This window comes from Mus caroli, unplaced genomic scaffold, assembly GCF_978045245.1.
Source record: "Mus caroli unplaced genomic scaffold, Mus_caroli_1 scaffold_2, whole genome shotgun sequence".
Taxonomy (NCBI): Eukaryota; Metazoa; Chordata; class Mammalia; order Rodentia; family Muridae; genus Mus; species Mus caroli.
The window spans coordinates 43988226-44001854 of NW_028227257.1; the positions used below are offsets into that span (position 1 = coordinate 43988226).

Consider the following 13629-nt stretch of genomic DNA (forward strand, 5'->3'; position numbering starts at 1 on the left):
AAAGGGGCTTGGTATACAGGGAGTCTGCATTTGCTTCAGGTTAAGGGCACATAACTTCTGGCTTCATGTGGACAGATGATGTCCTGAGTCTGAGCCAAGCTTCTTTGATGTCTGTGAATGCATACACAAACATCAAACAATATGATCCTGGAGAGTTTCGTCAAGAATTCCCATAGCTACCCTCACAAGTCCTTCCAGCTACATACAGACCAGTAGCAAACCCTATACTGTGAAAGGAACTGAGAAGCGGAGAAGAGAGATGTGTGAGGACTCCTCCCAGGGTGAACCATGTCAGGACTATTAAAGAGCACATGGGAAGAATCCGTCTGGCTTCTGCCTTCTTCCCTTTGGGTTCCATATGCCTTTTGTTCTCTGTCACTGTTAACTCTAGGAGGTGAGGGATGAAATTCATCTGATATGGAATCTAACTGAACTTCACTGTGCTGGTATTAGGGGCCTCTGGGAGGTGGTTTTATGGTGAGGGGGTGTGGAGCTCTTGGGAATAGGATTATAAAAATGTCCTTGAGACGGTTCTTTAGCCCTCTAACCTCAGGTGAGGGCACAACTGGAAGAAAGCAGTCTGCAGTTTGTAAGGCCCGTGACAGCACTCTGTTCATGCATTCTCAGTCTCCCCAGCTGTGAGAAATGAACTTCTCTCATGTTCAGTCAATATAAGCAATGTAAGCACCGACAACCAGTTTCTCTTGGTGAGTGTGAGAAGGAGCCAAACACTATGGTATATTGCCGTAGCAGTTGAATTTAGGGAAAGCTCCACCTTCTCTGGGGACCACATAAGCAGCAACCTTCAATGGGGAAGTGCTGGCCAGAGGCATAGACCTGCCAGAAGATCAGTGTACTGGGGTCCAGCTCGAAAGGAGGGAGGTAGTTGTTGCTCAGGTAACGGGGCTGGAGGGGGAGACACAATATAAATCATGAAAGCCATGTGATTCACTGATTAAAATCTAGTGCTACAATTTTCAGACATTTTTTTCCAGACATTCTTTACCATAGTTAATGCTTCCTATTCTGAGGGAGGTACAACTTTACTTCCATGGGTGATTTTTACAAATTGAGCCATGAAACAGCAGAGTCTAGACTTCCGGAAATATCTTGAAGGCAAGGAGCCTTGCCTGATTATGTCATGGCAGGGTGGGCCTTTGATTTGGTGTGGCAGGGAGGATCTTTGGTTTAGTGTGGCAGCCTGGGCATTTGGTTTGGTCTGGAAGGCTCTGTTTGGCTTGATGTGGTGAAGGTGACGCAGAGAATCACGCGTCTCACTTACCTCCTCACTGGGATTTTACCAGTTGTGTTGGTCAGAAAGGCCAGTTTCATCCAGCTGGAAAACAAGAGCAACACAGCCTCAGAACCCACCAGCATATCCACCCGCACCTGCTCCAGATCACTGAGAACTCCAGAGAAAAGCTTCTTCATACAGAACACCTATCCTAACAGTCCCATCATTACGGGATGAATTTAGGGCCCTAAGATTTTAATGTGCCCAGTAACATTTGCATTTAAGACGAGTAACCTACTATTTTAATGTGTCCTGGTAACATTTACTACATATTTACAGTAAAATAGCTACATCTGAAATTCAAATTTAACCGAGAGGCCTATGTTTTAAAATCTGATACCATTAGGGGAATTAGAACTTGGATATTTGCACTGAGCAAAACACGGCACTTGTCTATGGTTGTGTTGGCTTTGCTCTTCTTAAAACACTCTGGTGGCAAGAAATGCAGCTTAGGCTAAAGGCCAAAGGGGATTCACTACTCCCAGCTTCCAAGGTTCGGATGGAGAATGAGTGGAAGCCCGCCTCCATCTTCAATCCCCAGTGAGGGTCTCAAAATGTTGGGTAACTCTGCCTTCCCCAAGGTCTCAGGACATGTGAGGAGCTTCAATGTCTCAGAACATTCCAGAACACACTGGAATCAAGATTGTTCTCAGCTAATGAGTCTTATTCCTACTATTTCTAGGCACTAACAGTCTAACAACTTACAAATTATCATGGCTTTGGGAAAGTTTCTATCTTAAGTTCCAGAAGCACAAGTTGCTATTTTGTTTGGGAGATGTTTTAGGGACAAAAGGAGGGAAGGAGGCAGAATGGGCAGGGAGCTGGCTTAAGCAAACTTGTGTTTCAACTGGTCTTTACATGCCCTCATACAATATATACCACCCTTGGTAGCATATGGGCTGGCTCTGTTACCCTATTGGAATTTGTCATGGGAAGAGGAGTATAATCTCCCAGGCATGGAGACTTCAATTTAGTAGAGATGCATCCTCTGGACAAGTAAGCAGGTCTGCACCCTGGCTAAGCAGCCTGTAGGTGGGTAAACAGTGGCTCCATTGCCCAAAGATCTGGTGTCTGCATATTGGCCATTTAAGTATAAGGATTCCTTGAAGCTACCAGCACCCAAAGTCACAGTGTGCAACATTCACAAGGTTATCTCTGAGAAAGTGAGCAAAATGACTCTGAGGAAGGAAGCGTAGCTGCACAGCAAATAGGAATCTACAAGCCTTCATAACTTCCTTCCACCGAGGATGCCAGACACTAGGTGAGGTGCTTTCTGATTTCATCCATATAGTAATCTGGTTCACAAATGGGGACTGAGAATCTAAATATTTGCCCAGTGTGGCAAAGCTGGGGTTTACAACCCAGAGTTCATATATTAAGTACCTGCTGACTACTCAGGAAGTGCCTAAGGACTGGCCTGTTGGCCCACTGAGCAGGGTGATGAATCACTGGATCGCTCTCTTGGTGCTAGAGCCTCATTTTCAGACGTGGAAGTTTATCTCCACAAGGTTATTTGCATCTTCATCATATTCTTGTCTTGGTACCTCATAGCTATGTGCCATTTGTTGTCACACGAAGCCACAGACAATTTGGCAGCCAAGCACAATTACAGACCACTGCTTTTCTGTGATTTCTACACGAAAACCAATTATTTGACCCAGAAATGTATCTGAGCATGATGACAATCTATCAGTGTAGTAAACCGCTTGGAACTCCAGGAACAGTGACCTGCAGTAAGATCTTCAGGACTTGACTGAACCATTGACTGAAATTTCGAAAGAAATTTCAAAGAACCCTGACCGCACATTAAAGGAAGTAGTATTCTTGGGTTGGGGGTGGGGGGAACTTTCTGTTTTACTTATGCAATGGATGCTTTTCCAAATGCTTCTCTTGGCTATATCCCTAAATTGTCAGCATCATGCAGTGGAGACCTGAGGTGCCCTAGAACTTATCCTACAGGGGAGGCATGCAAAGCTATCCATCAGAAAATGGAGTTTAGGAGACAAAAAAAGAAAAGAAAACAACAACAACAAAAAGAATGCCTGATACCTGTGCTACCAACCTTTTGTCTGCTACAGATCTCACGACAAGGATATCACATATGCCTTGCTATGTATTTAAGCGGTTTAAGTACAGGTGGGAGTTGGTCAACTTTCAAAGCCAGGGGTACAGAAGGAAAGGTGGACACTGGCCTGATGGATGCAATACAGTTATTCCCTCCTAGCCAGAAAGCTTACTAAACAACTCCTTAGAAGAAAAGACAAGACAAACAGAACTCACTGCTTCTTGAGGCATGTCATCGGACTGACGTTGTTTGCCCTGAAGTTGTGAATGATTGATCTCAGGCCTTCTACCCATTGCTGGAAAAGGAAGAAAAAGAGAGAAAAAGTCCACAGTGAGCAGTCCTCTGTTGCCAGGTACAGGCTTTTTCATTATTATTATTATTATTATTATTATTATTAGACAGCCTGTCTCCTCTGTGAAATAAAACTACAGACTCTTCTTTTATCCCCCCTTGCCACACAGGCATCTATATTTTACACGGTTGTATTTTATTCTGCAGCTTTCATTTTTCCCATTAAGTTAAATGTGGCATGACAATGCCATGAAAGACTGGGTTGTCTCAAAGAGATGCCACCCACTGGCTGGCTTCCTAAGCTTCCCACTTGCAGCCTGTTTCAATATAAGCCTTATTATTTTAGTTGTTCAGCCTTCTCTAAGTCATGCTGTACAAGTACATGCCGATACGTTTACCTATTCCAGTTTAGAGGACAAATGTGACAAGGCCCTTCACTGCAGTGTCAGGATGCTCCATCTGGCCTGCTTACATAGCTTACCTGTTTGTCTTTTCCAGCAAAGCCTTAAAAAGTCAAAGATTCCTTGCCTGCTGCCACGGTACCCAGAGCAAGCAGGGATGTGTTCACAAAACTTCTGTATAAGGACCTGAACCTCAGCTGCAGTTCATACCATCACTCCATGGGTTTACAAGGAAAAGTGAAGACAGATTATGCATGACAGGAAAGAACTTTGGGTCTGTAAAAGGACATTTTTCTAGAAAAGGCTAGCCCATGAACCAAAGCCAACACTGCTTTTGGATCCAATGTCTGATGCTAATGAATGCCACAAAAGAATGACACATTGGCGACATGCTGTGCAGCAAACTGGAGCTTGGGAATAAATAGAGCTAAGGCTCCTCCCCGGCCCACTCTACCTCCTTAAGTTTGCAGCTACTGCCAAGGGAAGGAAGACATTTTGAAATAGGTAGTCACATTAATGTGAATGTCACTGTCATTGATCATAGGATTCCTTAAATTCAAATTGAACAAGTCTAAAATTGGATGTCTCAGTTGACATTCAAGTGCCCCAAAACCATGACGAGGACTCGAGGCACTGTCCTGAGAGTGCCCAGGAGAAGCACTGTTGTCGTCACAGAAGTTCCTGGTGCACAGCACTGCCCCCAAACACCAGGCTTCACGTTACCAGACGAGGGATTTCATATCTGAAAGCCCTGAGCTGATAACTGCATTATAGCGGTGTGGTTTGGGTCTTGTTATTTGATGTCTTCTCCTGTTAATTTCGGTAAAAACACACAGGACATAAATGGTTCTGTCTCAGGAGCTTTAGCTAATCCTGAATACCCTGCACTCATCGTCCCCATCTGTGCCTCTCCCACTGACCCTCGCTAGTCAGTTTTCTGGGTCTATGTTTTAAACTATGCTAAGTATCTCGCACAAGAATAATCACACAGGATTTACCATGTTCTGACTGGCTATTTCTCTCGGCATTATGCTTTCATTTAATGTGCCAAATTCTGCTTTTACAAGGCAGAATGCAATTGTATGTGCATGCCACGGTTCATCCATCCATTCTTCTCTCCATGGGTACCTGAGCTCCTTCGTCTTGGATACTGTAAATAACTGATATGAATTACTTGGCATAAATGCCCACAGGCAGGGTCACAGGACAACATGAGGATCCTTTCAACTTTTTAAAGAAAATGCCATACTGCTTTCTGTGATAGCTACGTCATCTTACATTTCTTCCAACAGTGCATGAGGGTGCTAACTTCTACATCCTCACTAGTGCCGTTTTGTTGGGTGTGAAGCTAATGGCTTTTATTGCCTCAGAGAGTCCCAGACATTGCTAACAGCTTTCTGATGGAAGATGGAAGAACTCTGGGAGGCACCTTTCCTTTTGCAGCTAGCAAAGGCCATTTTCTGAGAACTGCAAATAGCATCAAAAGCTTCAACAAACAGGTAAGGTCTGGGCACAGAGAGAGAATCAAGAAACGAAACAGGAGCTTTAAAGAATTGCTTCTTTTCTCATTACCAGACCTCTCTTCCTCTGTCGGGCTAAATATGGACTTGGCTCCCCGGAGATTATTGAATATCCTGTAACTGGCCTAACAAACCACAGGCCCACACAGTTTCCCAGGAGCAGACAGAAAAAGCACAAATAATTTGGATGGCATTAACTGGGAGTATTTTTCTCAACCTGAAGGCTTGAGATCTGTTCCAAAACATAGAACAAAGTCCACAGTTTCCTAGGGCACAGAAGTGGCCGGTACAGAGAAACAACATTTTTTGATCACACTAATTTAGTTGTTTCTAGAAATAACCACCAGATACTGGGGGAGGGGAGGTATTGAGGAGGCTTAAACTGCCTTCATCTTTTTTTTTTTTTTTTTAAACAGCATTGGGGAAGACTCTTATTTATCAGAATGGAAAGAAAGGTGATGACCTTTGATATCACCACTCATGACAGAACCCACGCATCGCAAATGCCACCACCATCCTCAGGGATAGCTCAGCCCTGAGTGGGAGGCTGTGACGTGTTCTTTTTATGAAGATGAAAGCAGGTCTGAAGGCCTTGCCCAGAGTCACAGAGCCTGTCTTGGGTCAGGTCCCATGTTGGGATGTTTTCACCCAATCGCTTGCTCCCCGTCTCTCTGTCAAGGAAGGCAAGGTCCTTTATACCTCCTCCATGTCCATGCCACGACTCAGGCCAAACACATAGTATGAGTACCAGTAACTACAGGAAATGTTAATGCCTGACATGTTTTGTTGCTCTTTTCAAACATTAAGGAGATGAGATGCCAGCAGGTGTCAGTAGAGTCCCAGAATTTCTCTGGAAAGTTTCTCCAGGCATGAGCTACAGGCCTTTGCTTATTTCCAGATTAACAGGTTTTAAAGTGGTGATTTAAGATACACCTGTTTGAATTGCTGTAGGTAAGCTTGAATAGTTTAACAGCATGTCACCCTTAGAGGTGTATCTTTGAGCTATTGGATAACAGACATGCCTTGGTGGGGTCTCAGGGCTGCTTGCGGTGGGCACATGCAGCAGGGGTAACAGGTAACTTCACCATGACAGGAAAAGCAGTACCTGAATACAGAGAGGTGTGGCTTCCCTAAAGTCTCACCCCTTTTTTTTTACATTTTAGTTTTATTTACTTTATTTGTGCTGAATATTGAAGACAAAGCCTTGACCATACTAACTACACATATTAGCACTGATAACCACTTTGTTCTCTTACTCTATAATCCTTTCTATACTTTATAGATTGACGTGACCTATTCCAGTATCCCTTCTCAGGAAAATGAAATCCTTGAGGAGTCTTGTGTAGCGTTGTCTGGGCATGTGGGAGACTAAGAGGTGCCTGGGGACACTGGGTCTGGCTTCTAGCACTTCTTGACCTGATTTTCTTCATGCAGACACCGAGTCATCAAGCATTGCGCTCCTGGCAAATGTCTGGGCCTTCCTCATTATGTATCTCCTTGCTGTAGAACACTAGAAAATACTGTCACAAACAAAAGGAACCCCTCCTCATTAAGATAATGCAGAAACACACAATTATAACAAAACTAGACTAAACCCACATGAACTGAAACTCCGTTGCCATAGCAACAATTTTCCTTTAGAACAATGCTTCTCAACCCTCCTGATGCTGTATGTCCTCATGCTGTGATGACCCCCAACCATAAAACTATTTTGTTGCTACTTCATACTCTTACGAATTGTAATGTAAATGTCTGTGCTCTCTGATGGTCTCACGTAGGCAACCCTGTGAAAGGGTTGTTTGACCCTCGAAGGGTCATGACCCACGGGTTGAGAACCACTGCTTTACAAGGTGATCACTACAAGCTCCAGGTCAGAGGGATCCACAGAGCTCCAGCTCGGCCAGGGTTGTGGTTTAGCTTCCTCCTTCCTTTTCCATGTCCTAGATCCCAGTCCAGCTCTTTCTACGTCATTAGCCCAAATCTCCTTATTCATCTGAGGAGACCACTCACAGAATTTTTCTTCATTCTTCTGTCCCTGCTTCAAGTACTGTGGAAGTCTCCCCAAGGAAATACACCCAACAGTAGCATAGACCTGCTAGGTAAAGTATGCCAGGAGTGCCAGCCTGGGGTATACCTTAAAAGCCCCCCACCCCTCCTTTTCCTCCCTCTCTCCTTTCCTCCTTCTTGCTCCTTCCCTCTCCTTCCATCCCTTCTTTCTGGAATAGCAGCAAGATAACTTGGAAATTATTTAAATATAAGTGAGCATGTCCAACCTCCTGACTCAGTATGCAGGTATGGAGACTCAGAGGATGGAGAACAGAAATCTGTTTCTTTTTAATTTTTAATTTTTTGGGAGAGGGTGTGTAGCCTATGGTTTCATAAGTGGGGGGTGAGGGCTTTAACACTGAACTACAATCTCAGCAATCTCTCTCTCTCTCATATGATTCCTGGCCAAGGGGCAGCAATATTTCCAGGGAACTTGTTAGAAATAGAGTCTTAGGTGTCTTCCCATACCCCCTGGATTAGACTTTATATCTGCCATGTGAGCCTCTGCATATTCATTTGAAAGGCACGATGCACCTAAAAGAGTGCATCTCCCAAAATACAAGCAAGTGAGGTGTTTGGTGAGTACCCACATTCTGGCTCAGAGAGGCTGACTCTTTGACCCCGTGATGCCATTTGAGAGGTCCTGAAACTTATAAGAGTAGGAGCCAAGCAGTCAGAAGGAGCTACATCTTAATTTGGGCTTCTCTCTGTTCATCTTTCTCCTGCTCCTTGCAACCGTGAGATGAAGAACTTCCTCTGTCATGTGCTCCTGCCATGGTGTTCTACCCAAGCTTCTTAGTTACTTCTCTATTGCTGCCATAAAATGCCTTGACAAGAGCAACTTAAGGGAGAAAGTGTATTCTGGCTCAAAACTATCTTTCATCTTGGTACGGAGGTCAAGGTAGGATGAGATTGAAGAAGCTGTCCCCATTCATCCCGATAAGAGGTTGAGGGGAAGCCGGGCATGGTGGTGCACACCTTTAATCCCAACACTTGGGAGGCAGAGGCAGGCGGATTTCTGAGTGCGAGGCCAGCCTGGTCTACAAAGTGAGTTCCAGGACAGCCAGGGCTATACAGTGAAACCCTATCTCAAAACAAAACAAAACAAACCCACCCCCCAAAACAAACAAACAAACAAACAAAAAAGAGGCTGAGGGGAATGAATGCTTGCTAAGGGTGAGCTCATTTTCTCTATTTATTCAGCCCTGGATCCCCTGCCTATGGAATGCTCCTACCCACAATTAAGATGGAACCCTGATTTTAATTAATGTTGTCAAGATATCCATGGGCATGCTCAGAAGCTCAGCTTGCAAATTCTAGATTCTATGACACTCTAGATTCTATGATATCATAGGGGCCATAAAAACAATGGACTGAACCTTCTAAAATCTCAAGACAATTAAGTTTCCTCATGTATTTCACGGTCATGAATGGGAAGACTAGTGAATATACAAGTAATTTTGAGGCAGTTTTCCCCAGCTGGTAATTTAAGAATTTACTAGGTCCTTTTCAGAAATCCCCTGTCCTGAACCAAAAGAATCAGTAATTCTATGAGTCGGTCCCCATTATTCAGCATTTTAACCCTGAAGGTAACTTTAATGCAAGCATCACTCACCAGTGAGAGAACAAGACAATTGAAGGAGATGTGATCACTGCAGAATGAGCCTGCATCAGGAAACCGGTGTCTTCTCCATTGATAACTAGGGCCCTGTTTTATTTTAATTGCAATTCATTCTCCTTATGCATAATTTATATATAATAAATAACAGGTTTTTGAATCAAGTCTTCCAAGTGAGGAATAACCACTCTCAAAGTGAGCTCTGCAAATTGGGACATTTCTATATTTTAAATCTTCATTCCTTGGTTCTTTAAGTGCCACTCAAGTACCCACATGTCCCACTACATTGCTGAAACAAGTTATGGAGTTTCAGTTATTACTAAGGCTGTGCAAGCAGTCACAGGCAGCTTGACTGAGAAGACACAACACAGACAGGGAACCCATAGAGATGTGGGTTTCCAGGGTCTAGGCAGCAGGAGGAGTCCTCGAGAAGCCTGTCACAACAACAGCATCTCCTGCTTGAAGGAGGCTTTTGCACAAAATCAAGACAACAAAATCAAGGCTTACTATGGAATGCCTACTAGAATACCCGGTACAGAAAACAGATAGAAGTACGCTTCTCAGGACAGTGGTAATAACAAGACTATGACTTGGGTCATTGACTACAGACCAACGATTCTCCTGTCACCATAGCCCTCAACACAGGATTAAGTGAGGTGCAAGAACCAAGAAACTGTAGAGAGTGGAGGTTAAGAGAAAATAGGAGCTGGCTACCAAAGTTTATATACCAAATAACAGACTGTATTTTGATCTAAATACTTTATATTCATGTATGAAATTATCAAGCAACATAATAATAATAATAAATTAAATAATAAATAAATAATGATAAATTAAAATAAGTCATGTCAACTACTTTCTCTTGATCCTACATGAAGAAATTCTGGCACTCAGCATATCTCCCAAGGGGTTGGCACCCCGAATGCAAACAGGCAGATGATGATAGTGGCAAAGGTGAGAACAAACCAGGCAAGGAAATGTGAAAGTCACCACCAACAATGCATGTGTAAAGGAGAGGAAGGAAACGGGGTTGGGCTACGATGGGGCTGAGAAAGAACAGCTAAAAAGCCTGAGACAATGGAATTAACAAATAGTAAACTATAGAGACCAGTGACCAGGAAGCTACAAGGGATCTGCCTGCAACTCAAGAGAAGAAACACAACCCAATGAGAATCACAGAGGCCTTTGGGAAACGGCTGACATTCTCACAATGTGTCCAGGTTTGGAAGCAGAGATTGGGGAATGGAAGAGTGATCAGGCCCTTTTCCTTGACATGGCCTGAAAAGTCTCCAAGCCACACATGTTTTTCATTCTGTTCTCTTTCCAGGGAGAAGCTGGAGAGAGTTAGAGACGGAATGGACTCCTAGAACTAGTTCGGATCATGGAGAATGGTACCTGGTAGGATTCAGGCTGCTGGCTAGGCACATGGGTCGCTGTGTTTGAAAGAGCTGGTGAGGCTTGGGTTGGGTTTAGATACTGTTGGCCACAGTTAGCACCATTCAGACAGTCAAAACAGGCTGTCAGTCTTGCTGGTTATCTTGACAACACTAGATGGTTAGATCAAAAAGGACCTCTAAACAGTCACTAGAGAGGAGAGGACAAAGTGCTGTTCTGGGTTATAACTCAGGCAAGTGTCACTTCAGATGCCATCTGTCCAGTGGCATTACTCAGGGTGTTTTGTTTTGTTTTGTTTTTTGCTTTGCCTAAGCCTGATTTCAAAGATATCTTGTAACAGGTCCTTTTGAATCTATAGAATCTTACTCCACTTTCCCCATTTCTGTCCACAGACTGTTACATACTGAACAGAAGAAAGAAAACCTGGGCCTTATACTCCCTCTACTTCCTGACATAAATAAATAACATCTATTAATACACTTCAAAGTCCATGGCACATCTATATTCTTACAAAGCCCAAAAGGCACTTGAAAAAAATTGAAGTAATCCCATTTATTTCGAAAACTGGCATTCATATGGGATGCTCTAAAATATTCGAAGCATTTTAAAACTTTAAGAAAACCAAGAGGGCTGGTGAGATGGCTCAGTGGGTAAGAGCACCCGACTGCTCTTCCGAAGGTCCAGAGTTCAAATCCCAGCAACCACATGGTGGCTCACAACCATCCGCAACGAGATCTGGCGCCCTCTTCTGGAGTGTCTGAAGACAGCTACAGTGTACTTACATATAATAAATAAATCTTAAAAAAAAAAAAAAAAGAAAACCAAGAATATCAATCTTTGGATGTCAGAAACCACCAATTTGGTTAGAGTCAGAGTTTTCTTAATTGTTAATTCTACAGCATACTGATGATGAAGAATAAGGAAGTATCTAGTGAATTCAAAGCCAAACATCAACATGTATGTAGGTATGTATGTATGCATGCATGTATGTATTGAAGCCTGCAACCATAGTACCAAAGCTTCCATTCTTCCACATAATATACCAAATTACACAGTTTGGAAATTTATCTCAAGCCAAACTAAGTATTATTTTGACCTACAAATCATGCTACCTACCCAGTTTCTATGTCACCAAACTCAGTCAGGGGTCCTCTGGCTGACTGACTCTGTCCAGCTAGGCAGCATCGACCTGTTTAGTTCGAACAAGTCAGATCTATAGAGAAGCCTATAAACACTATCAACATAAGAGGGATTAGAAGTGACATAAACTTCTGAGAAAAGTCTTGTTATCTGAGGTGCTATCTTTAAGGAAAGCTTCCTACCATAAATTCATCCAATGGACGAGACTAGAGGGCACGCTGACAGTCAATAGGATGTTCACAGTGTCAATAAATAGATGAATGCCAAGACTTCATCACTGTTTTGGAAGTGCTACAGTAACATCGGGCCGAATGATGCCTCCATGACAACACTGTTCTGTCTGTAGAGCAGCATTTCTGAAATACTAACTTGATATTCGTCCAAAAGGAAAAAGCACTGTGGGAAATAAGTAAAACCCCACCCTTCTCCTTGCTGAGCTTCAATGAGAATGGAGTAGCTCCGAATGTGCTGTTTCTTGCTTGACTTGGGCGCAGATCAACAATGTTGAGATGGTAGCTTTCTCAAAGTATATACATCCCACAGAATAGCAACTTCATAATAACCTCATTAAAGTTATTCGCTTAAACGCTATGTGAAAACCATATTATGTTACAGGTAAAGGAGCTGGTCACACTTTTGTCTTTATATTGGTAAGAAAAATTCATAGCTGTGAGCTGCAGCACAGCAGTGTTAGAACTCGAGATCTGGAGCCGAGCCTGGCACGACGGGTGTATACTGTCACTAAGGGTATGACCTTGGCAAGTTCATCTCTCGGGCCCATATCTCCTCTAGATAAGGAAGACCATCATTAATAGTCATCCAGTTGAGATGTTGTGACATTAAATAATGCGCACAACACTTTGAACAGTGTCTAATACGCATAGAAAATGCTTGGGACTATATGTATTTGAGATTTATTCAGACTGGAATATCTGCATATGTGCAGATATACCATAGTAAGATAATATACTGACTTAGTTAGATTTTCGTTGTTGTGAAAAACACCATGGCCACTTGGGGAGGAAAGGGTTTATTTCATCTTACATCATTCAGGTGACAAACACTCCATCACACTGAGGAAAGTCAGGTTAGGGATTCAAGTGTTCCAGGAACCTGGAAGCAGGAACTGATGCAGAAGACCCGGAGGAACACAGCTTACTGACTTGCTCCCTTAGCTTGCTCGGGGGAGGTACCACCCAGTGGGTTCAGCATTCCTACAGCAATAATCAATCAAGAAAATGTACAAGAGTCTTGTTCACAGGCCAATCTGATGGAGGACTTTTCTCAGTTGACTTTCCTTCTACTAAAAAGACTCTAGCTTCTGTCAAGTTAACACAAAACTAGCCAGTACATATGGAATGAGATATCTTAGGGATGAGTCCATATATTAAACATAAAGTTCATTTGTGTTTTATATATACTTTATTCCCATATCCTGTAATTTTGTAAGTTGTGTAATTTTTCACAATATTTTTACTGCACCTACACTGTGACTATTACCTGTGACACCAGGTCCCATCTTTCTTTCATGCCTGTACTACAAACACTGGGGAGCACTTCAGATTTAGAATTCTGAAAGTAAGGATGTTCAGTTTGTATTATTACTAGGGGTCAGCACAACTTCTGAAAGGTAAAATAGTTTCAGCTTTCAGAACCATATGTGTTCTTGGTAGCGCGCAAATGCATGCATGAACACCCATACACACATGGCGGGTGGGCACACACACACACACACACACACACACACACACACGTTATGTTCCCAATAGCTGGTTTTGCTAGCAGTAAAAACTGGAGCTCTGTGGAAAATGAAGAAGCAATTTAAGGCTAGTGACATTTTTCCTTCCAGGAGCCAAAGA

At 43.0% G+C, this 13629-nt stretch overlaps 1 protein-coding gene across 11 annotated transcripts in view; it reads right to left on the reverse strand.

Moving 5' to 3' along the window:
• Nucleotides 1-13629, reverse strand: part of Plcb4 (phospholipase C beta 4) — a 360685-nt gene that overhangs the window by 79792 nt on the left and 267264 nt on the right. For all 11 annotated transcript variants that reach the window (XM_085833842.1, XM_029473929.2, XM_029473932.2 and 8 more), the window contains 2 exons: nt 3575-3654; nt 1283-1336 (listed from right to left, as the gene is read on the reverse strand). In XM_085833842.1, coding sequence (XP_085689968.1) covers nt 1283-1336; nt 3575-3654 — 134 coding nt within the window. The remainder of the gene's footprint in view (nt 1-1282; nt 1337-3574; nt 3655-13629) is intronic.